The 22634-nt window shown below is 32.2% G+C and overlaps 1 protein-coding gene across 2 annotated transcripts in view; it reads right to left on the bottom strand.

The window, feature by feature from the left end:
• LOC127726819 (ectopic P granules protein 5 homolog) overlaps positions 1 to 22634 on the bottom strand; it is an 83138-nt gene that overhangs the window by 57540 nt on the left and 2964 nt on the right. Inside the window, exons 2-8 of one of the 2 annotated variants that reach the window (XM_052234273.1) lie at positions 17232 to 18008; positions 16215 to 16382; positions 15617 to 15777; positions 14344 to 14426; positions 2184 to 2323; positions 1078 to 1277; positions 338 to 443 (exon numbers count right to left, since the gene is read on the bottom strand). In XM_052234273.1, the coding sequence (XP_052090233.1) occupies positions 338 to 443; positions 1078 to 1277; positions 2184 to 2323; positions 14344 to 14426; positions 15617 to 15777; positions 16215 to 16382; positions 17232 to 18008 (1635 nt within the window). Of the gene's footprint in view, positions 1 to 337; positions 444 to 1077; positions 1278 to 2183; positions 2324 to 14343; positions 14427 to 15616; positions 15778 to 16214; positions 16383 to 17063; positions 17078 to 17231; positions 18009 to 22634 lie in introns of those variants that run through there. The other variant, XM_052234274.1, reaches the window with a different exon arrangement.

Consider the following 22634-nt stretch of genomic DNA (forward strand, 5'->3'; position numbering starts at 1 on the left):
TTGATAAATCAAAAACAAATTGGACTCTACCATGTTAATGTACCTGTTTCACTTCCCATGCTAGGAGCTGTCTTGAGTCATTTCTTAGTGCTTTTTGCCCTTTAAAAAAATTGGGGTTGATAGAAGATCGTTGTAAGTATCTGTAAAGTTAATTTCCATGTTGTCTAGACTTCGTGCAAATCTTCACTTGAGGTATGGTACAGAGACACTTGTCTGTCTTTAAGACTGAATGTTGACAGTCATTTTTTGTTGTTTGATTTGTAAAAAAATACTCAATTTTTCCTTCTAATGCATATGAACCTGTAGTTAACTCGTTTAAGTAATGTGTTTAATATACCTCTTCTCCATCACAGTTTATGAGTACCCAGGGATTTGTAACCTGTTGGGGATCAGGACTAGTATTAACAGCCTCCTTCATCAGACAAACAAAGTCCTCTCTTGATCTGTAAAACACAATCATTATATTTATTTGAAAACTTTTCATAAAATAGTTCTGTGATTCTTCTAATCAGAAAAGATTTAAGTTTTAAATAAACATTTTGATTTTAAATTGATTAATATTTCATGTTTGCCATTTTTGTATTCTTAAAAAATATGAAGAGATGAAAGTTTTAACAGTAACATACATATTTGGCATTAAATAAATAAGTGATGTTTAGAAACTGTCAATGAGATAAGGGATTTCTTTTATTTACTAACTCAATGAGTGAATTGTGCATCTCTGCAAAATGCTCCTTGTAAAACTCATATGATATAACTTTATCAAACATGAACTTCATAATTATCTCTTACAATTGTTTTAACATTTTGACAGAATTAGAATATACCATCTACAATGGGAGATAATTTGTGAACAAAACAAATACCTGCAAGGAGAGAATTTAAAAGAGTTATTGAATAGCAAAACTAAATCAAGTACTAACGACTTAAAATGTAGTAAACTCTTTATCAGCTCAATATAAAGTTTTGTAATCTGTGACATGAGTCATTGACTCTTGTTGAGCTATTCAAAATCAGTAAATAAATATATATGAAAGTTTAACAGAATTGCTTTTACAAACAACTCTTTATTCCTACCTTATTGGTGTAAGTACAAGAGCTAAACAAGCTATATAATGGTCTAACGCAGGATTCCCAAAGCTAGTCACAGACTGTGGGATAGCTGGCATCTGTATGAAGTTGGCTGCCCAAGTCCCAACACCAGCTGGACATCGTAATATATGATTAAGAATAAACATATGGTCATCAAATGATGCTACTTTTACCAAGGCAGAAACCTAAAAACAAATATATATAAAATGAAGATGGATGGATGGCAAATCAAATGCATATTCAGGAAAAGAACATAATAAAGTGATATGAGTTTATACCCTCCTATGTACTAGATTGATATGAAGTTGGCTGCCCAAGTCCCAACACCAGCTGGACATCGTAATATATGATTAAGAATAAACATATGGTCATCAAATGATGCTACTTTTACCAAGGCAGAAACCTAAAAACAAATATATATAAAATGAAGATGGATGGATGGCAAATCAAATGCATATTCAGGAAAAGAACATAATAAAGTGATATGAGTTTATACCCTCCTATGTACTAGATTGATATGAACTTATACCCACCTTTGTACTAGATTGATACTCTGAGCTGGATTTTTAATGTGCTAGTTCACAAGGTAACAGTCCGCAGGTAAACATGTCATCCATCCAGGCACACAGTTCTGACTCTGAGCACACCAGTCTTTGCTCTCACTCCTTAATTCTGTGTGCTTAGTAGAGAAGCAGCAAATAGCAATTTTCAAGTCTTTGGTTTGACCCGGCCAGGGTCCAAACTCACGACATATCCCACTCCAGGCAAATACACTACCACAAGACCACAGAGGTGGTCAAAGATGAAGACATCAAGTAACTGTTGTTTAAATTGGATAATGCCAGTAACTAAATTGACAGATTTATTAATTTTATTTAGTTTTCCAAGCTAAGAACTGGAATTTCATATAATTTTGATATACAAATAAACATACAACTTCAGGAAACCATTAAAAAAATCAGCACAATCTGATGGCATTTTTAAAAATCAATGAGAAAAGAAATATTTAAGAGCTTTTAATTTATAACTATTACTGTAAAAACGCATCTAAAGTTTAAAACAACTGATAAAATAATCATAAAGCTAATTACCAGTCTCTGAGTCCATCCTCTTGTGTTGATAACAAATTCATTATCACTAACCGGTCTGCGATGGAACATATAAAGCACAGTTATACAGTCTCTCAATCTGTTTATCTGGTGTTGATTATTAGGACTGTGTAATCCTAAAGCTATAAAAGTAAACATAAAAGCATATAACTATATAATAAAGAATTAAACCAGAGTATAGTGTTGTGCATTCACTACAAGATCAACGTAAATTGTAATATAATATACAATGTATTTGCAGACAGACATAAATAAATAATGCAATACTGTAAATTCAGAAATTATTGCGAGGTTTTTATTATTACTAATAATGCGACTGGGTAAACATCGCAATAATAAGAACTCGCATTCTGATATATGAGAGATATATCTGTATGCAGCTTTTCCACAAATCGCAATAATTAATCTCGCAATTTTGTTCATTCTGCAAAAATCGCAAAAATAAATGCATGCAATAATTTCTGAATTTACAGTAATCAAAAACATAAATCAATGTAAGCTAGGAATATCACATATACAGGGTGGATCTGTTATCAAGGTTCTGAGTTGGCAGGTGGGAAATAAAAAGTCAAGACTAACTTCTCTGTATCAACTCTTTTGAAGCAAAGTTCACATTTGTCAAGTGCTAAAAAGTTTCCTTTTATAGTTACCGCAGAAATTGTCTGTGCAAAAAATTCAATACTGCCTTATTTCAAGTTTTTGTAATCATTCTGCCTTGTTTCTGTGCTTAGTTAATAATTGTTTATAGTACAGTACTCCGCAATAAGTATTCGTAAAAACAACAATTGCGGTCACGTCATGGAAGGGTAAACAAGTTTTTACCATCGTCTCCATGGCACAATCGGGATGACAATGAATCTATATATAGGTGGTTCTGTAGAAAAAAATGTGCATATCATGTGACACGTGCGTGATGACGTCAGTCGTCTGCACTTACGTTGTAGATAATGTAAACAAATGGGTCGCAAGGGAAAAGAACTGACATCTGATCAGAAAAGTCGTCTTGCTGCATTAAATGATGCAGGTTACAGAAAAAGTGAAATTGTCAAATTGACAGGCATCAAACAGAGTACCGTTTACAGTTTTTTGAAGAGGTAATAACATCGGGGTGATTAGAAAACATTCGGAGATCAGGATGACCAAAATCCTTTCATGACAGAGACATGAGAAAACTTTCCCATTGTGTAAAAAAACATCGCCATAAATCTTTATCTGAAATTACTAATATTTTTAATGAAAGCATTGATCGACCTTTCTCAAAAAGAACAGTTGAACGTAAATTACATTCTGAGGGGTTCCACATGCGGTCAGTAAAGAAAAAAATTTGTATCCGTGAGGTCAACAAGAAAAAACAAGTGGCATATTGCAGAGGAAATTTACATAAAACTGTGAATGCACATAGGAGTAAAGTAATTTTCAGCGATGAATGCAAGGTAGTCATTGGGCAGGATTCTCGTGTCAGTGTCTGGAGAAAGGTCGGAGAAGAGTGGTTGACGGATTGTATTTGCCCTCTGTCTCAGCACAAGTATAGTTTAATGATCTGGGGATGTATTACTTACCATGGTGTCGGAACTATAACTGGTGTTGAAGGGAACATAAATGCCTTAAAATACATTGACATAATTGACAATAAGTGGTTGTTAGTCATTTTCCCGATAATGACTACATTTTTCAAGATGACAATGCCCCCGTCCATCAAGCCCGTTCCGTTCAAGATTTTCGTATGGAAACGGGGTTAAAAAGCATGAACTGGCCAGCTCAGAGTCCTGACCTTAATATTATTGAGAACTGTTGGTGGGTTTTAAAAAGAGAACTATAATCAAAGCGCGAAATCGCTGTAAAGGCAGTTAATTACAGGTTGTGTGTATTTTTAGTCCAGTTATATCATCATCTTGCATAGTACATTGTACTTATCAGAGGTGGCTTTCAGTATTTAAGATTTAGAGTTCTCTAATGATATTGAACAAGTTTTATGAATGTCATATTCTGAGCACTATATGAAGGCGATTGTTCTCACTTGTTTATGAACTAGTGCATTATGTCCAGTTAGTACCTTTTTTATCTATGTTTATAGTCAAATACTGTTTAAAATAGTTTGGCATTTTCTTTTAAGTAATAAGTAAATGTTATCAACTGTATTTTATTCAACTTTGCAAATGTGGTTTGTTACTGGTAAGTACAATGTATGGATGATAGTTGTTTCATTGGCAATCATAACACATCTCCTTATTTATATAATGATCTATATTCAACGACCTCAGGTACAAAAAAAATGTATGTAACTTAACTATGATGGGAAACCTTTGACTTCTTTCTTTAATATAAACTTTTGATTTGGTACCATAGAACTATGTAGAATAAATGTACATTGCAACATGTCAACTCTTTCAATGACAATACTTTTTTTAGAAACTATAACTCCAAGCAAAATTATATTTCCAAGTATAAAGTAATTTATGAATGAACAAGAGTGCACACGCTGAAATGTCTCGCCTTCTTTACTAATCATTGATATTATGTTGATAGTCCTAAATATAAAGCTTTATTACAACTGTCACATAAACTTAACATTAACCAAGTAAACTAAACATTGACCAATGAACCAAGAAAATGAGGTCAAGGTCAGATGAACCATGCTAGGCAGGCATGTACAGCTAACAATTCTTCCATACAACAAATATAGTTGACCTATTGCTTATAGTTTAAGAAAAACAGACCAAAACACAAAAACTTAAAACTGAGCAATGAACCTTGAAAATGAGGTCAAGGTAAAAAAAAACCTGCGTGACTGACATATAGATCATAAAATATTTCCATACACCAAATATAGTTGAACTATTGCATATAGTATTAGAAAAAAAGACAAAACTCAAAAACTTAACTTTGACCACTGAACTGTGAAAATGAGGTCAAGGTCAGATGACACCTGCCAGCTAGACATGTACACCTTACAATCATTCCATACACCAAAATTTGGTAGACCTATTGCATACAGTATAAGAAAAACAGACCAAAACACAAAAACTTAACTATAACCACTGAACCATGAAAATGAGGTCAAGATCACATGACACCTGCCAGTTGGACATGTACACCTTACAGTCCTTCCATACACCGAATATACTAGACCTATTGCTTATAGTATCTGAGATATGGACTTGACCACCAAAACTTAACCTTGTTCACTGATCCATGAAATGAGGTCGAGGTCAAGTGAAAACTGTCTGACGGGCATGAGGACCTTGCAAGGTATGCACATACCAAATATAGTTATCCTATTACTTATAATAAGAGAGAATTCAACATTACAAAAAATCTCAACTTTTTTTTCAAGTAGTCACTGAACCATGAAAATGAGGTCAAGGACATTGGACATGTGACTGACGGAAACTTCGTAACATGAGGCATCCATATACAAAGTATGAAGCATCCAGACCTTCCACCTTCTAAAATATAAAGCTTTTAAGAAGTTAGCTAACGTCGCCGCCGGATCACTATCCCTATGTCGAGCTTTCTGCGACAAAAGTCACAGGCTCGACAAAAAGGAGTTCTTAATAAGTAATAAACTGATTCGCTGAGCGCAGCTGGATACACCCACAGAGGTCCAACCCTGAACAGTTGAGGCAAAAATGGACACAATATTCAAGCTTGATACAGGTCTGAATTTAATTGTAATTAAATATTTGACATATTATAGTTTCTGAATAAATGTAGTCAAAGAACTTGAAATCGGTTATATGAATTGAATTTATATTCAGTTAAAGATTTCTTGCTGTTGTGCAATACACTGTGCTGTTGTGCAATACTTAATAAATCTGTTGCCAGACTATAAACAAATAAAGTTCAATTTCTTCTCAATGTCATATTTGAAATTTATGAAAATCAATAGGGAGATTACATCAATAGCTATAAATAATTCACCAAAGTTTCATGCGAACTGCTTAAAGCATTTTTGAGTTGTTGTCCAAAAACTGGAAAATCCCCCCCTTTTTAATGAATAAAACCCCATAACTCAATAATGTAAAATCTAAAATTTATAAAATTCTAAAGGGAGCTTACGGATTGATAATTTAGTCTTAGATGCAAGATTTTTTTATCAGTTGTTTGTGGCTTTGAACTAGCTGTCAGTAAATGCGAGTACTCTCAGATCTGTACTTAGTGTCTTTTTGTTGTTTGGATGTACAACTACCCGGCCACGTCCACTTGTATTTGTATTTATCCATCTGATGAGTTAAGCCTCTTTCAACTGATTTTTATAGTTCGCTCTTATATTGTACTGTTACACCACTGTCCCAGGTTAGGGGGTGGGTTGGGATCCCGCGAACATGTTTAACCCCGCCACATTCTGTATGTACATGTATGTGCCTGTCCCAAGTCAAGAGCCTGTAATTCAGTGGTTGTCGTTTGTTTATGTGTTGCATATTTGTTATTCGTTCATTTTTTGTACATAAATTAGGCCGTTAGTTTTCTTGTTTGAATTGTTTTACATTGTCATTTCGGGGCCTTTTATAGCTCACTGTGCGGTATGTGCTTTGCTCATTGTTGAAGGCCGTACTGTGACCTATAGCTGTTAATTTCTGTGTCATTTGGTCTCTTTTGAAGAGTTGTCTCATTGGCAATCATACCACATCTTCTTTTTTATATTTACATCAACAGATATAAACAATTCACCAAAGTCAAGGTGAGACAACAAAACTTAGTTGTAAGATCTCTGAAATTATTTACACGGTACAAGTTTTTCTAATTGTTGGAGATTGTATGGTGACAGTAACACCTGTAACTGCTTAACCCATTTCTTATGCACTTTGGTTCGATAAACTCACTGAATATCATACCACATCTCCTTATTTTTATATGCATTACAATTTACATGTGCATGTAATTGTAAATAATATTTATATATATATATATCAGAACAAACTTCATTGCGTCACTTTTATTTATGCATCCTTTGGCACAATACAAGTTCTAAAATTACACAACATAAAACAACTAAATGTTATTTCAGATGAAAGTTTTGTTTCAGTTCCATTCATAGGATTTATTAGAATTTTGTATGTTTTGCCAAGTCCAATAATTAGCTCTATGTGCACGTGTTAATTGGAGACTTTTCTATCCCGTATAAGAGTTTTGGAACTAATTCTGTTTCTTTTTTTGAAAAAAGTGAGCAAACAAATCTTGCACATTCAAACCTTTGTCTGTCATCACACTGTCACCTGGATCACATAATTGAACTATTCTACATCTTTCAACTATTTCACAGTCACTGGTACAACCAACATATGCATTAGAGACATAGTTGACTAAACCACCAGGTGTCGAACATACAAGTATTTTCAGTGTTTCTGTTTTTATATGATGAAAAGGTTGCCTGAGCTCTAGGAGCTTTAGGTTTTATCACGGGATATTCTGTGCTGTCAATTATAATCCAAGTTGTAGGAAACTTTAATTCTAAGTTGGATGGCGAAAAATACCTGACTAAACCACTAAATGGCCAAGTGTTAGCCTCACGCCACTGTTTAGACATAAAAACAATCCATGTTTACACAATATTCTTAACACTAGTTTCAATCTAGAATCTAGACAGTTCAAAGTTGGTTGTATAATGCATCAATTTCATCAAAGTCATAAAAAAACTGATTTTCAAATGACACCCTATCAATTTGAAAATATATGTATCTCAAACAATGTGCTGTTGGACCAAGTGTGGTCAAAACAAATAAAAATTTAGTATACAACTCTAAACCGGTATAAAAATGCATGGCTGTGTCACGTGTCTTCATTTCAAAATTCTCTGCTGAAAATATAGGCATTGATGGTGTTAGCGTAATTCCATCTGTGAAGCTCAACATTAGCTCGGCAGTTGGTGGTGGACAGTCATAAATCCTGTCTGCAGTATGAATTACTTCTTCAGGAAAACCACCTTTACAATCAAAACTTTCCTCTAGATATCTACTACAATATTCATCAAGTTTAGTTCTTTTGTTTTCACAGGAAACTGCCCTGATTTTTCTTTTTGCGAACGATTCAGTCTCTTGCTTGGTCCAGGAAAATAGGCTGGGATTGGCAGTAGACTTAAGTCTCTGTATGGTGGGTTTGTGCCCTGAAAAAAGGTTATAAAACATTAGTTTTTTGATAATTAAATGAACTTCCATTAGCAATGCATACTTTGTACAGAAGCAAGTTAACTCGTACCATTGTAAACTCGTACCACGTAAACTCGTACCAATATTAATAAAATGCTTCGCTGGGGCGCAGCTTGATACGACCGCAGAGGTCGAACCCTGAACAGTTGGGGCAAGTATGGACACAACATTCAAGCTTGATACAGCTCTGAATTTGGATTGTTATTAAATATTTGACACAGCATAGGTTTCTGACACAGAAAGGATGTGGTCTAAGAATTTGAATTTTTTTAATTTACCTATTATGGTCCAATGTCCAAAATCAAAATACATGGTTAGATTCAGCATATCAAATAAACCCCATATATTCAATTTTTGTTAAAATCAAACAAAGTTTAATTTTGGACCCCAACTTGGACAAACTTGAAAACTGGGCCCATAATCAAAAATCTAAACACATGTTTAGATTCAGCATATCAAAGAACCCCAAGAATTCAATTTTTGCTAAAATCAAACTAAGTTTAATTTTGGACCCTTTGGACCTTAATGTAGACCAATTTAAAAAACGGGACTTAAAATTAAAAATCTAAATACACGGTTAGATTTGGAATATCAAAGACCCCCAATAATTCAATTTTTGATGAAATCAAACAAAGTTTAATTTTGGACCCTTTTGACCTCAATATGAAGCAATTTGATAGCGGGGCCCACAAATAAAAAATCTAATTTCATGGTTAGATTCAGCATATCAAAGAACCCCATATATTCAATTTTTGTTGAAATCAAAAAAAGTTTAATTTTGGACCCCAACTTGGACCAACTTGAAAACTGGGCCCATAATCAAAAATCTAAACACATGTTTAGATTCAGCATATCAAAGAACCCCAAGAATTCAATTTTTGTTAAAATCAAACTAAGTTTAATTTTGGACCCTTTGGACCTCAAAGAAGACCAATTTAAAAAACGGGACCCAAATTAAAAATACGGTTAGATTTGGCATATCAAAGAACCCCAATAATTCAATTTTCGATGAAATCAAACAAAGTTTAATTTTGGACCCTTTTGACCTCAATATGAACCAATTTGATAGCGGGGCCTACAAATAAAAAATCTAAATACATGGTTAGATTCAGCATATCAAAGAACCTCATATATTCAATTTTTGTTGAAATCAAACAAAGTTTAATTTTGGACCCCAATTTGGACCAACTTGAAAACTGGGCCCATAATCAAAAATCTAAATACATGTTTAGATTCAGCATATCAAAGAACCCCATATATTCAATTTTTGTTGAAATCAAACAAAGTTTAAATACTGGACCCTATCTTGGACCAACTTGAAAACTGGGCCCATAATCAAAAATCTAAACACATGTTTAGATTCAGCAAATCAAAGAACCCCAAGAATTCAATTTTTGTCAAAATCAAACTAAGTTTAATTTTGGACCCTTTGGACCTCAATGTAGACCAATTTAAAAAACAGGACCCAAAATTAAAAACCTAAATACACGGTTAGATTTGGAATATCAAAGAACCCCAATAATTCAATTTTAGATGAAATCAAACAAAGTTTAATTTTGGACCCTTTTGACCTCAATATGAACCAATTAGATAACGGGGTCCACAAATAAAAAATCTAAATACATGGTTAGATTCAGCATATCAAAGAACCCCATATATTCAATTTTTGTTGAAATCAAACAAAGTTGAATTTTGGACCCCAATTTGGACCAACTTGAAAACTGGGCCAAAAATCAAAAATCTAAATACATGTTTAGATTCAGCATATCAAAGAACCTCATATATTCAATTTTTGCTAAAATCAAACAAAGTTTAATTTTGGACCCTTTGGACATTAATGTAGACCAATTTGAAAACTGGACCCAAAATTAAAAATCTAAATACACTGTTAGATTCGGCATACAAATAAATAAATGTGATCAAAGATTTTACAAATCTAATGCGCCATACTGTGCAATTAAAGATGACTTCTTGAAATTTTTCAATATTTGAAATTTGAAAAAAAAATAATATTTGAAGAATAATTCTTTTTAATTTCTGAAATCTGAAATGAGAAAAAATTGGCCCCCCACAATTTCTTTTTATCCCCCCCCCCTTTTCCCCCCAAAAAAATTCTTTCCCTCAAGATATGGTCATAATCTCAATTCAAATTTCCAATGGAGTTGGCAACCATAATTACCCATTTAAATTTGGACATTAATGTAGACCAATTTGAAAACTGGACCCAAAATTAAAAATCTAAATACACTGTTAGATTCGGCATACAAATAAATAAATGTGATCAAAGATTTTACAAATCTAATGCGCCATACTGTGCAATTAAAGATGACTTCTTGAAATTTTTCAATATTTGAAATTTGAAAAAAAAATAATATTTGAAGAATAATTCTTTTTAATTTCTGAAATCTGAAATGAGAAAAAATTGGCCCCCCACAATTTCTTTTTATCCCCCCCCCCTTTTCCCCCCAAAAAAATTCTTTCCCTCAAGATATGGTCATAATCTCAATTCAAATTTCCAATGGAGTTGGCAACCATAATTACCCATTTAAATTTACCATAGTGCTAACTTAATCTATTTTATAATAGAATTAATAAAAATATAGTGTCAAATCTTTCATATGGATTTTTTTGTAAAAAAAAAAGATGAAAACATTTGCAGATATTTTTACTGGTCTTCCTTTATAAATATGCATTTCTTTAAACATAATTTAAAAGCAGTGTAAGGGAAGTAACCAAAACGTTGTATTTGGATTACCTCCCTTACACTGTTTTAGATTATCTTTATTGTTCATTAACCATTACTTTATACATAATTTAAAAGCAGTGTAAGGGAGATAATTTCAATGATGTATTTGATTTATCTCCCTTACACTGCTTTAAATTATGTTTTGTACTAAAGTATTTGTCCATTAACAAGGACAACCTTGTTTTTCCCCCTTTTTTGCCCCTAATTCCTAAACGGTTTGAGCCATAACCCCCCAAAGCAAATCCTAACCATCCCTTTGTGGTATGGAAACTTGTAGTATAATTTCAGAGAGATCCATACACCGTTCCACAGTTATTGTCTGGAAACTAGAAAATGCTCATTTTTGGCCCCTTTTTGGCCCCTAATTCCTTAACTGTTGGTACCATAACCCCCAAAATCAATCCCAACCTTCCTTTTGTGGTATTTAACCTTATGGTCAAATTTCAAAAAGATCCATTCACTTAAACTAAAGTTAGAGTGCGAAAACCAATATGTATTCGGACGACGACGACGCCAACGTCATACCAATATACGACCACAAAATTTTTTTGCGGTCGTATAAAAATATATTCAAAAATACGAAAGTTTTATGATTTTTTTTTTGGTAAACTAAATAAAAAAAGTTGAATTACTTGAATTTTATACTAGATTTTAATGAAAACTTAGACAAAAATACGAATGTTTTATGATTTTTTTTTTTAAGCTTTATACAAAAAATTAAAATATCTTTGAAATTTATACCAGATTTTAATGAAAACTTAGACAAAAATACAAATGTAATTTCTTAATTACCATGCTAATAAATATATTAAATTCCTTTGATTGTGTGATTATTGGTTGATTATTAACTAATCAACTTGGTTTTTTTTTTATCTTTAACTAATGAACTTGTATAATCATATAAGCATGGTCATATTCTGCTGAAATGTGCTGAATATTGTATAAAAATAAATTTCATACTTTCTAACTGTTGGTCATAAACAATTTTAAACCTTTAAAACACAATCAATAAATTCTTTCATTAAATAAAATTCCTTTTAGAAACAATAGAAAAATACCCAAATCTATTCAATGTTACTGATTTGGAATGATTAAAAATTAAATCAAATAGTTGTCAGTAAAAGTTTAAAAAAGAGTCTATTCAAGGGAGACAACAAAGCCAATCTGCCACGGTTTTCTCTATCCAATTAGACAAGGAAAATTAGCTACAAATTGGTTATTGTAATTTCAAATTATATACATTTTACAGACTTAAGAGGTATTGAGTGAAATTAAAGTATATATTCATCATTAAACACCATTTGAATGCATTTAAATAAGTGGGTACGAGTTTACAATGGTATGAATTTACCGTGGTACGAGTTAGCAGTGGTACGAGTTTGCATTGGAACGAGTTTTTGTTTAGTGGTACGAGTTGACATTGGTACGAATTACAATGGTACGAGATAACTATAATTCCTTTGTACTTGTAACCTGGCAAAATATTAACTAGATTTATTCATTACAATCTGGATAAAACTATGTTAGCCTGATTCAATGTACATCAAAATGTATGTTATGTAAATCCAAAGGACAAACAATGAGAGACGTATGCAACAAACATACATTGTTTGTACCTAAATAACTATAATATAGATGAGAGCATGTCATTGTTTTGTTCCTGTTAACATTGTCATTGATATTTTTCAAGAAAGTCTATGAGGCATAGCTTAAGCATTCCTGTCATTACTACATAAGCATAATTACTGCTAAAATAATACTCAGTATGATATACCTCTTCAAGGATTTGTATAGTGACACTATACAAATCCTTGACCTCTTGTAAGAAATCATTATAATTGTAGCAAGCACCAAAAAATCTCAAACAGATCACATTGAATCGTAATCCAAAAAATTATGACGTCTTGAATTAACCACCCCCTTTTATTCTAAAACGATAATTGCGGTTGTAAACTGACTTTGATTTATTCGCATGGCGATTACATATATAACTATATATTTTAAAAAGAAAATAGAGTTTTACCATGAATAGTTTCCTGCACGTAGTCTTTTTCAGTAAAATGTGCCTTGCAAACAACAGCTGATTAAGATGGACTCCACGATTTCATCGTGTTCTCGTCCAATCTGCGTATGGGCCATGGCGTTGATCCAACTTTTCCTTCTTTTTAAGTCATTTGGAAATGCATGTCCTCCTCTTAAATGACATCCAGGTACACAACAACAAGTACTTGGCATCGTTAATTAAAAATGCAACTGTAATAGTTGCACAGTGCAGAAACCGGAAGTTGAAGTACAGGATCGGCTACCACGGCGCCACCTATTCAGGAACGATAATTTGCTACTTTATATAACTGCGAAATAACAATAACGTTAGACGGGTTCGCGTGCATAAACAGAAATGCGCTTTAAATTGTATAATATAATTCATGTTCAGTCGACCTTTAATTATTATATCAACGACTGAAATGATTTATAAACATCTAGATTGCAGAAAACACTCGGAATTAACCCGAGCTCTTTCCACACGGAATTCAAATAATTCTAGTTTGTCAATCGGTTGACTGCTTATAATGTAAAATACAAATATATCAAAAGTTTTTAAAACTAACAAAACACAATGATCGTTTCTCTATTTCCCAATGTAAATGAAATGAGACAAAAAACATTTTATACCACAATAAGAAGAGGAGAGAATCAACATTTTCCGGATCTACTTGGAGCTAAATGACCCCCCACGTAGATAAGTTGGATATCGCGGAAAGAAATATTAACACGGCAACTAGAAAGGCATTAAAGCACTGCCTTTAAAAACGAACTCAGAACATAAATAATACCTAAGACTTGGAACGTGAAATTCGTGACATATGGGACAATTTAACTGTAACTTACCTGAAATCGTTGTATAACAGCATTCCTAGGAGGATTTTACGAGTAATGAGGAATAAATGAAACATTACAAAGTATTAAGGTAGGATTTGTTTATTTTGTGACTTGTTCAATAGTTTCGAAGTTTTTTCATGTGCAGATTTACATCGACTGTTGGCCATTTTGTTTTTACGAATACTTATGGCGGACAACTGTAGTTTCTTAAACATTAAATTCTTCATGAACATTAAAGAAGATATATCTATTATGGAACCTGTAATTAAAAGTCATTTGTGAAGAAACACATTGCATCAAAGCTTTGTGCAAAATGCAGCTGTCTTGTCAAAGAACAATAAGCAAAATCAAGGGTAGCTGAACTATATACCTTGTGGTGGTGCATTACTGGGTATATCTCTCAGTAAAGGGCAAGTGATAAATAAGTTGTGGATGTATGACTCTACTTGCAGTCTACAATGTAAATCAAAATATGAAATTCAATGAAAAATATATTTACAAATTGTTTTCATTAAACATCATGTATTAATCTATTGTCTACAACATTTGACATGTGGTGTTGTTCACTTTTTTCTATTGGCTACAACATTTGCCATGTGGTGGTGTTTATTTTTTTTCTATTGGCTACAACATTTGCCATGTGGTATTGTTCACTTTTATCTATTGTCTACAACATTTGCCATGTGGTGTTGTTCATTTTTTTTCTATTGGCTACAACATTTGCCATGTGGTGCTGTTCATTTTTTTCTATTGGCTACAACATTTGCCATGTTTTGTTTTTAAAAACTTTCTAATGATATGAAAAACCAGTAACTGTTTCAAGGAATGTGCCACAATCAATACAGGGTAAATAAATCCACATTAAATCAACTTCATCATAATTATTCTATTTAGCTGTCATATTAGTTCATGTTTGTATATTAAATAAATTAATGCAGATTTTAAAAGCTTTAAGTTGTAAGAAAGCAAACAACCTTGCATATTTTAAGCCAGAAGCTATTTAACACTTCATGAAAAATTCAAAGCCTTCAAAGATAAATACCATAGGAGTCTTTAAAATATGTCATGCTCTTAATTAGCCAGAGAGTAGAGTCAACAAGACCAGAACTTGGTCTGGACATGTGTCACTGCATGCAATTGATTCAGGTAACATGTATACTAACGCATTATTATTCATAACCTTTCGTTGAGCCAAGAAAAACTTTGATGAAAGTTTTCAATTTACTATGGTTGTTGAAGAACTTCAAACTATTGGCCATCAGGAATTTGCTACACTGCAGATGTAAAAATTCTTTACATACTACAAATCAGCATTATCAAGCTGCAGACTAAATATAAAAAAAATTCCCTTTCAGATAAGCAAAGCAAATATTGACGAAAGTTTTCTACACAAGATTTTTCAGACAGATGGACAGAGACGAACAGTACCTAGACCTGCTTTTTCAGTAAGTGATGCCGGTAATGAACAATGAAACAAAGATCATGTGACCTTCAACTTGCATTCTACACACTAAATTATATGGCTCTATGAAGGTTTCTGAAAAGTCTGTAGATATACAAGCACTCATGGTCACCTGAAGTTTTTGTTAGCACCCAGCTTCTGCATGTACATAAAAATCAAATATATGTTTAAAACAAATAACCTGGCAAGTTGTGATGAATAAGAATGAAGTGATAGTTTGGTCTGCAAATTTTCTCTGATAGTCTCTAGACTTTTCTTCAATCTTTTAAAAGCATCATCATCAAAGTCTATCATTTCATACTGATGGTTGGCTTTACATGTAACTCCATCCCCACAAGGTCCCTAGAAAAGCGTACAGCGAAAATAGCATTACACTAGAGGACTATATGCAAAAATATTTTTTATAAAGCATAGTTCATTTGACATATTGGTCATTACCTATGATCTCATTGTCATATGTACATTTATCCCATAGTAATTTTATTAAAAGGCAAATCTGCTTTCCTTTCAAGCTATTTCAAAATCATAAGTGTATACAAAATACATGTTCATGTTGCAATATAGACCTTAAACAAATCATATACATATACTTTGCAGGTGTATAAATGTATATCAATCTTTGAGAGAGATGAATATTCCTTTTTAAAGACTTGTGATTTCACTCCTCAAAAAGTTTTTAAATCTTTGCATTGCAGATTGTTTTTTTTTATCGTGTACCTTTTATAGTCACCTCAACTGACAAATTTGTAGATCTAAATGTTCTTAAAGTCAAATCTTACCTTAGCCGTGACAAAATGTTTAGAAGTAACCCATGACTGTTCCTTTATTGCACTGTATTGTTCATGTAAGACTTTTATCTCTCCTTCTGACTGCATTAAGTTCTTACGAGCTCTCAAATAACTCAGTAAAATCTCATAAAATTCATGGTTATCTTTCTTTTCATCTTCCTGTAAAAATTTCAGAAAAATAAATAAAGAAATAACCCCTTCTGATTAAACATGCTAGTTTTACAAGCTTTCACATATCTCAGTAAAATATCATTCATGTAATATGCATGATTTGCCTATTTGCTCATCTTACAAGGGCTACCTCTAAATGTTTATTCTTAGTAAAGTTGTGGTTCTATGTTGCTGTCTTATTGATGTTGCCAAAACCTTTCCTTTGGATGCTACATATATCTAAATAATAATAACATTTTAAAAGTTTGAAAAGGGGGATAATTTAATGCAATCAAGAACCATTAGATAAAAAAAATATTAGACAACACCAAATCCATAAGGAAATTAGGAACTGTCAAACAATTATTTGTAAAACCATACACAGAAAACTAAAGATAGAGAAAGACAACAGTTCTAAAATCAGAAGTGAACTCAGGTGCTCAGGAAAGGTCAATAGTTCCTGCTCCACTATTGATCACATAATAATAAAGACCATAAAGTTGAAATTTTCATGTGACTAGACTTTTCTTCTAAAATCAAAGCTACATGTAGCACATACTTACTCACTAATTCACCATGCAAATGTTTTCAACTAACAAATAATAGTGTATATATGTATCTACATATACTATACTGTACCTGTAAAACATGTCAACAAAGAATTGTGTATCTACATGTACTATACTGTACCTGTATAAACATGTCAACAAAGCATTGTGTATCTACATGAACTATATTGTATAGTACTTGTATAAACATGTCAACAAAGAATTGTGTATCAACATGTCCTATATACTGTACCTCTATAAACATCATGTCAACAAAGAATTGTGTATCAACATGTACTATATACTGTACCTGTATAAACATGTCAACAATAGCATCTATCTGAATTAATCGAGGATTGTAATACAGACTCTTAAGTTGCTCTAATGTTAATGGTTGAACAATATGCTGACGGATTTGTGAATTTTCTTTTCTATGCTGTTCCTTTTGTTCTATGTCAGATCTTTTAAGCCTTGCTAAATCATACTGAAGATTAGGATATAAATTGACAGACGTTTTCTTCTCAGAGAAATCATTTTTAATGTCTAATTGGTTTGTGTGTTCACCTTCTTCATGTTCTCTCACTACTTTTAGTTTTGGAATATTATTTAGGGATGCATGTTCTGATTTAATATTTTTGGTGGATTCTTCTCTATTAATTTCAGATAGCACATGTTCTGTACTACATGTATCATTATTCACATCGGTCTCCTCTGTCTTTTCTTGGTCCTCTTTTATTGTTTCAATCTTTTCTTTTTTTGTCACTTCCATGTCTTTATCTTGCACATTTTCAGCAGAAGAATTGTCTTCATCAACTTTAAGTTTTTCCATATTATCAATCAAAACATTGGTTGTTAGAGCTGGTAAAGTTCCAGATTCTGGTACATTAGGATTTTGAATGGTGCTGTCTTTCCCTTGTTTGTCAAGAGAGAATTTTTCTTCATCTGTCTTTGGGTCTGATTTCTGTACTTTATTTTCCACATTTTCTGTGTTTTCCGATTCTTTTGTGAATGAGACTTTTGTTTTGTCACCAATGTCTAATTTCAGACCTGGTTCTTCACTAACAACATGTATCTTTTCCTTCTTTTTCTACAAATAAAATGGGAAAAAAAGTGTAACAGATGTTCCAAGAACATCATCATGATTATTAGCAGCTTTCAAAAATTATAAGTATTCATATATAAAAAAAAACAGAATTCAACAATTAACATCATCTAATGTAAAGCCTACTAAAATATGTTACAATGGATACCTATGGGACCAAATTGAGCGTTGATTTATCATCTATCCTTTCCATATTTTATTTTAATTATGGATTTCATTTGATATATCAAGAATTGCAACTTGAGAACTACAAAAAAAAAATGTACATGTACTCTCTGACCAGTATAGTAGAGAATTGCTGGCACCAAAATTAAAAAATTCGTAAGGGTTCTGCGGAACCCAGTGTCTCGCCTACTTTTTCTGTTAATCGCAGGCTCAACAAAAATGAGGAAGTAAATCAATAAAAATATTCCTCTTGATACTGTCTTTTGATTGTAAGAAGCTTCTGTCCAAGTTTGGTAAAAATCCAGGATAGTTTATGAATCTAATAAATGTTTAAAAACTTTAACTGCAGACTGAATGTAATGTTAACTGGAAGAAAACAAAATTTCCTTCTGGATACTACCATTTGATCATAAACAAGCTTCTGTCCAAGTTTGGTACAAATCCAAAATAGTATAAGAAAGTTATTAAAATTTTAAAAACTTTAACCACAGAGTGAATGTGTTGTTTCCTAGCAGAAAATCTAAGTCCATTTAAAAGTAAAATACGGAAAAAATGGATTTATTTTTTTACAAAATGTCCTTCTAGATACTAGCTTTTGATCATAAACAAGCTTCTGTCCAAGTTTGGTACAAATCCAGGATAGTTTAAGAAAGTTATTAAAATTTTAAAAACTTTAACCACAGAGTGAATGTGTTGTTTCCTGACAGAAAATCTAAGTCCATTTAAAAGTAAAATAAGGAAAAAATGGATTTATTTTTTTACAAAATTTACTTCTGGATACTATCTTATGATCATAAACAAGCTTCTGTCCAAGTTTGGTACAAACCCAGGATAGTTTAAGAAAGTTATTAAAATTTTAAAAACTTTAACCACAGAGTGAATGTAATATTTCCCGGCAGAAAAACTAAGTCCATTTATAAGTAAAATACGGAAAAAATGGAATTTTATTTTTACAAAATTTACCTCTGGATACTATCTTTAATATGATCATAAACAAGCTTCTATCCAAGTTTGGTAGAAATCCAGGATAGTTTAAGAAAGTTATTAAAATTTCAAAAACTTTAACCACAGAGTGAATGTTTGTGGACGCCGCCGTCGACAACGACGACGACGCTGACGGAATGTAGGATCGCTATGTCTCGCTTTTTCGACTAAAGTCGAAGGCTCGACAAAAAAAAACACAGGAATAGTTTTAAAATTGAAAGGACATAATCATATCTTAGTTTATTTAAGATGAAAATATGTTGTATAAAATAACTTCAGGCAAGCAACTGTAAGATATGAATTTTTATAACCTCCAATCTAGTGGAAAATAATAGAGCTTACACAATGAATCTAATATTTGGGATTCTTTTTAACACGACCCAAGATTTTGAGACATTTGACCTGTTGATGTGATACAACAATCACTTTTGCTTTGTGGCATTTAACTCTGTCTCATGAGTGGGAGGAATTGGTAAGCCTAAATTCAGTGGAATTTGATTCCTCTTCATAAGTGGGGTGAGTTGGCAGGCCTTCATTCATTAGGATTAAACTACTTTTCAATAGTGGGGCGAAGTGGTTGGCCTAAAATGATTGAGATTAAAACTACATTTGATTTGATAAGCCTGAATTCAGTGGGATTTAACTCTTTTTCATGAATGGGGAAAGTTTACAGGCCTAAACTCAGCGTTGATTTAAACCCTTTTCAGTACCAAATTACCACACTTGTGAAATGTAGATCAATCTCAATGATTTGAGGCCGACCAAATCGCCCAACTTATGAAAAGTATAACCCGAAGAATAAAGGTCTGCCAACTTGCTGTGTATCGCTACATCAAGTACTGTCTTTTTTAATTTTCAAATTGATTGAAAAAAATAAAGTTATTCTTAAACAAATACACCAGTTACATAATAATATATAATGTATCAGCAATTCTATTTTAAGAAATGAAGCAACATTTAATTGCAATCAGAATCAAATATTAGATTTTCTTATTAATATTACAAGTGTATTGTAATTCTAACATTACAGTGCGGGCAACTCATTTTCATAAGTGATGCAAGTTTGTAGGCCTTTATTCATCTGGATTAAACTCCTTTTTATAAGTTTGGCGAGTTGACAGACCTTTATTCATCTGTATCAAACTACTTTCATAAGTGGGGCGAGTTGGTAGGCCTAAATTCCTCAGGATTTTACTATTTTTCATAAGTGGGGCGAGTTTGCTGGTCTACATTTAGTGGGATATGACTTCTTTTTGTTAATGGGGCGAGTTGGCAGGCCTAAATTCAGCGGGAACTAACTCCTTTTCAATATTGGGGCAGCTTGATAAACAAGAGTGGGGCGAGTTTGTGGAAAGTGAGGCGAGTTGATCTGGGGAAGATCGGCATTTTGGCGAGTCGATCTGGGGCAATTTGGCTCTGGGGTAATTTGGCAGTAGGGCAAGTTGTCTTGCTTCCACCTTATAGTAATTTGACTGCCATTACTTAACATCTGGTTGCTCCTGTAAAATTTTGATGTCATAAGCATGATAAGGGGAAATGTCTCCACACCACAAATCAAAAGTATTGTTGTATGGCGTCCATACGTGTATCAAGTTTACTGTTTACATTTTAGTGTATAAATGAATGAATCGATTATTTGTAGAGTCAGCATGGTTGATATTATCAACGGTTTAAACCAAATTATAAGAGAATATAATCTTTATTTGTTTCACTAAAAAGGTCCATATATATAAATATATCAGATTGATACATACTTTAAAAAAATATAATAAAATAATTTTCATTAAAATTCATTTCAAGACATACGTATTGTACTACTAAATATAACAAATTTTGAAACTTTAAAATTTTTAACAGCAAAAAATCATCTGTAAGTAATTGACTTTTCAATAAATTTATTGTTTAAATAGTAAATATAAACTTTCTTTTGCTTAATTTGTCTTCTTGTCGCTACTTAGTTCGACTGCAGTAAGCAGGTAAGAACCAATTCAGGCAATTGTTTAAATACATCATTACCACTGATTGACCTCAGGTCAAAGTGTAACTCATTCATAAAAAGCAACTCCAGAATGGTCTATACCTTGACATATATCACTGGTTCTCCGTTAAAGCGCCCAACGTCAGAGTAAAAAATGATAAAATATAAATGGCAGCAAAAACTTGTAAATAAAGAACTTTGAACATCCTCATAGTATATTCTATCCACCATATAAATTTCAGCATGTAATATGCTACCGTTAATTTATAATGATCGAGATAGTTTAGATGAAAAAAAGTAAAAAAAAAATACATTAAACGTCATTTTATTTCCTTTGACGTCGTGATTTTCAATACCAAAAATACTACAAACTTTGAAATAATTTTCTTTTACGGTGTTTTGTTATCTTTATTAATTCACATAAACTTTAATGTGCGTTTTTCTTGTGAGTTGAAATTATGGTCTATTCAGTCATGTCTGCATTATTATATATAAGTCTTTTATTATCTCTTCAACACAAATTAAGGTGATACATCTTCATGTGCACTGTTTACGTCTGAACTAGTACGCTAAAAAATTTACTCAGCATGTCGGTCTTGTCGAAAGCAGGATAAATTTTAATATCGTATTAGCATGCTTTCGACCCGAATATGCATATAATTCGCCGCCGAATCCTCCTCCTTTTCATCATTATCATATAGTTTGCCAATCTGTGTTATCATGAATTATCATTGATGTGGTCATATTAATATCGAACAAAATATAAATTAACTGTTTCAATTTCAAAATTTACAAGAATGGCGTATAATGCATTCATCCCTTCTTTTAATTAGTTTGAATAGTTTGAATAACTAAGAATTTTCTTTTAAAGCAGAAACACAACCCTTGTACTTTTGATGGGTTACTTCCTTTGATATTCAATAATACTTTTTTTCTTTGTATCGGAAATTTGAAAAAAAAATAAATTAGGAGATTGACAAGACGTGTCTATATCTGACCAAAGGATTAAACAAATCATTTATTTGCTAATGTTATTATAATACTTGAAATTTTAGAGGAGATATGATTGATTGATTGTTGTTTTCTGAAAGTAAAGTCGCAAATATTTCATGCAGATTGATGACCGATAGAAGAATTATCAAACAATGCATAAGATGTTGCACGCGTTGTCGTTGAAAAAGAAAATTTTCAAAAAGTCCAATTAAAATAGATAGACAAAACAATGACGAGAGAGAGACGACAAAAAAAAAACCAACAGCAAAATATAAAATATAAAAATATTTTCCATAGATTTTTTAGTCATAGCAGGCAACCCTCTTAGTTGGTTAGTTGTAGCATATAAATCTCACCTACTTTAATTTTAAAAGAGACCCCAAAAAACGACCAATTAAACAGCTTTCCATGTAGATACCCTTACACTAGTACTATTATGCATCCTATTCCGCTTGAATATCAAATATTTATTTGAAATAACCCAAGATATA

Source organism: Mytilus californianus, unplaced genomic scaffold (assembly GCF_021869535.1).
Source record: "Mytilus californianus isolate M0D057914Y unplaced genomic scaffold, xbMytCali1.0.p SCAF_1, whole genome shotgun sequence".
Taxonomy (NCBI): domain Eukaryota; kingdom Metazoa; phylum Mollusca; class Bivalvia; order Mytilida; family Mytilidae; genus Mytilus; species Mytilus californianus.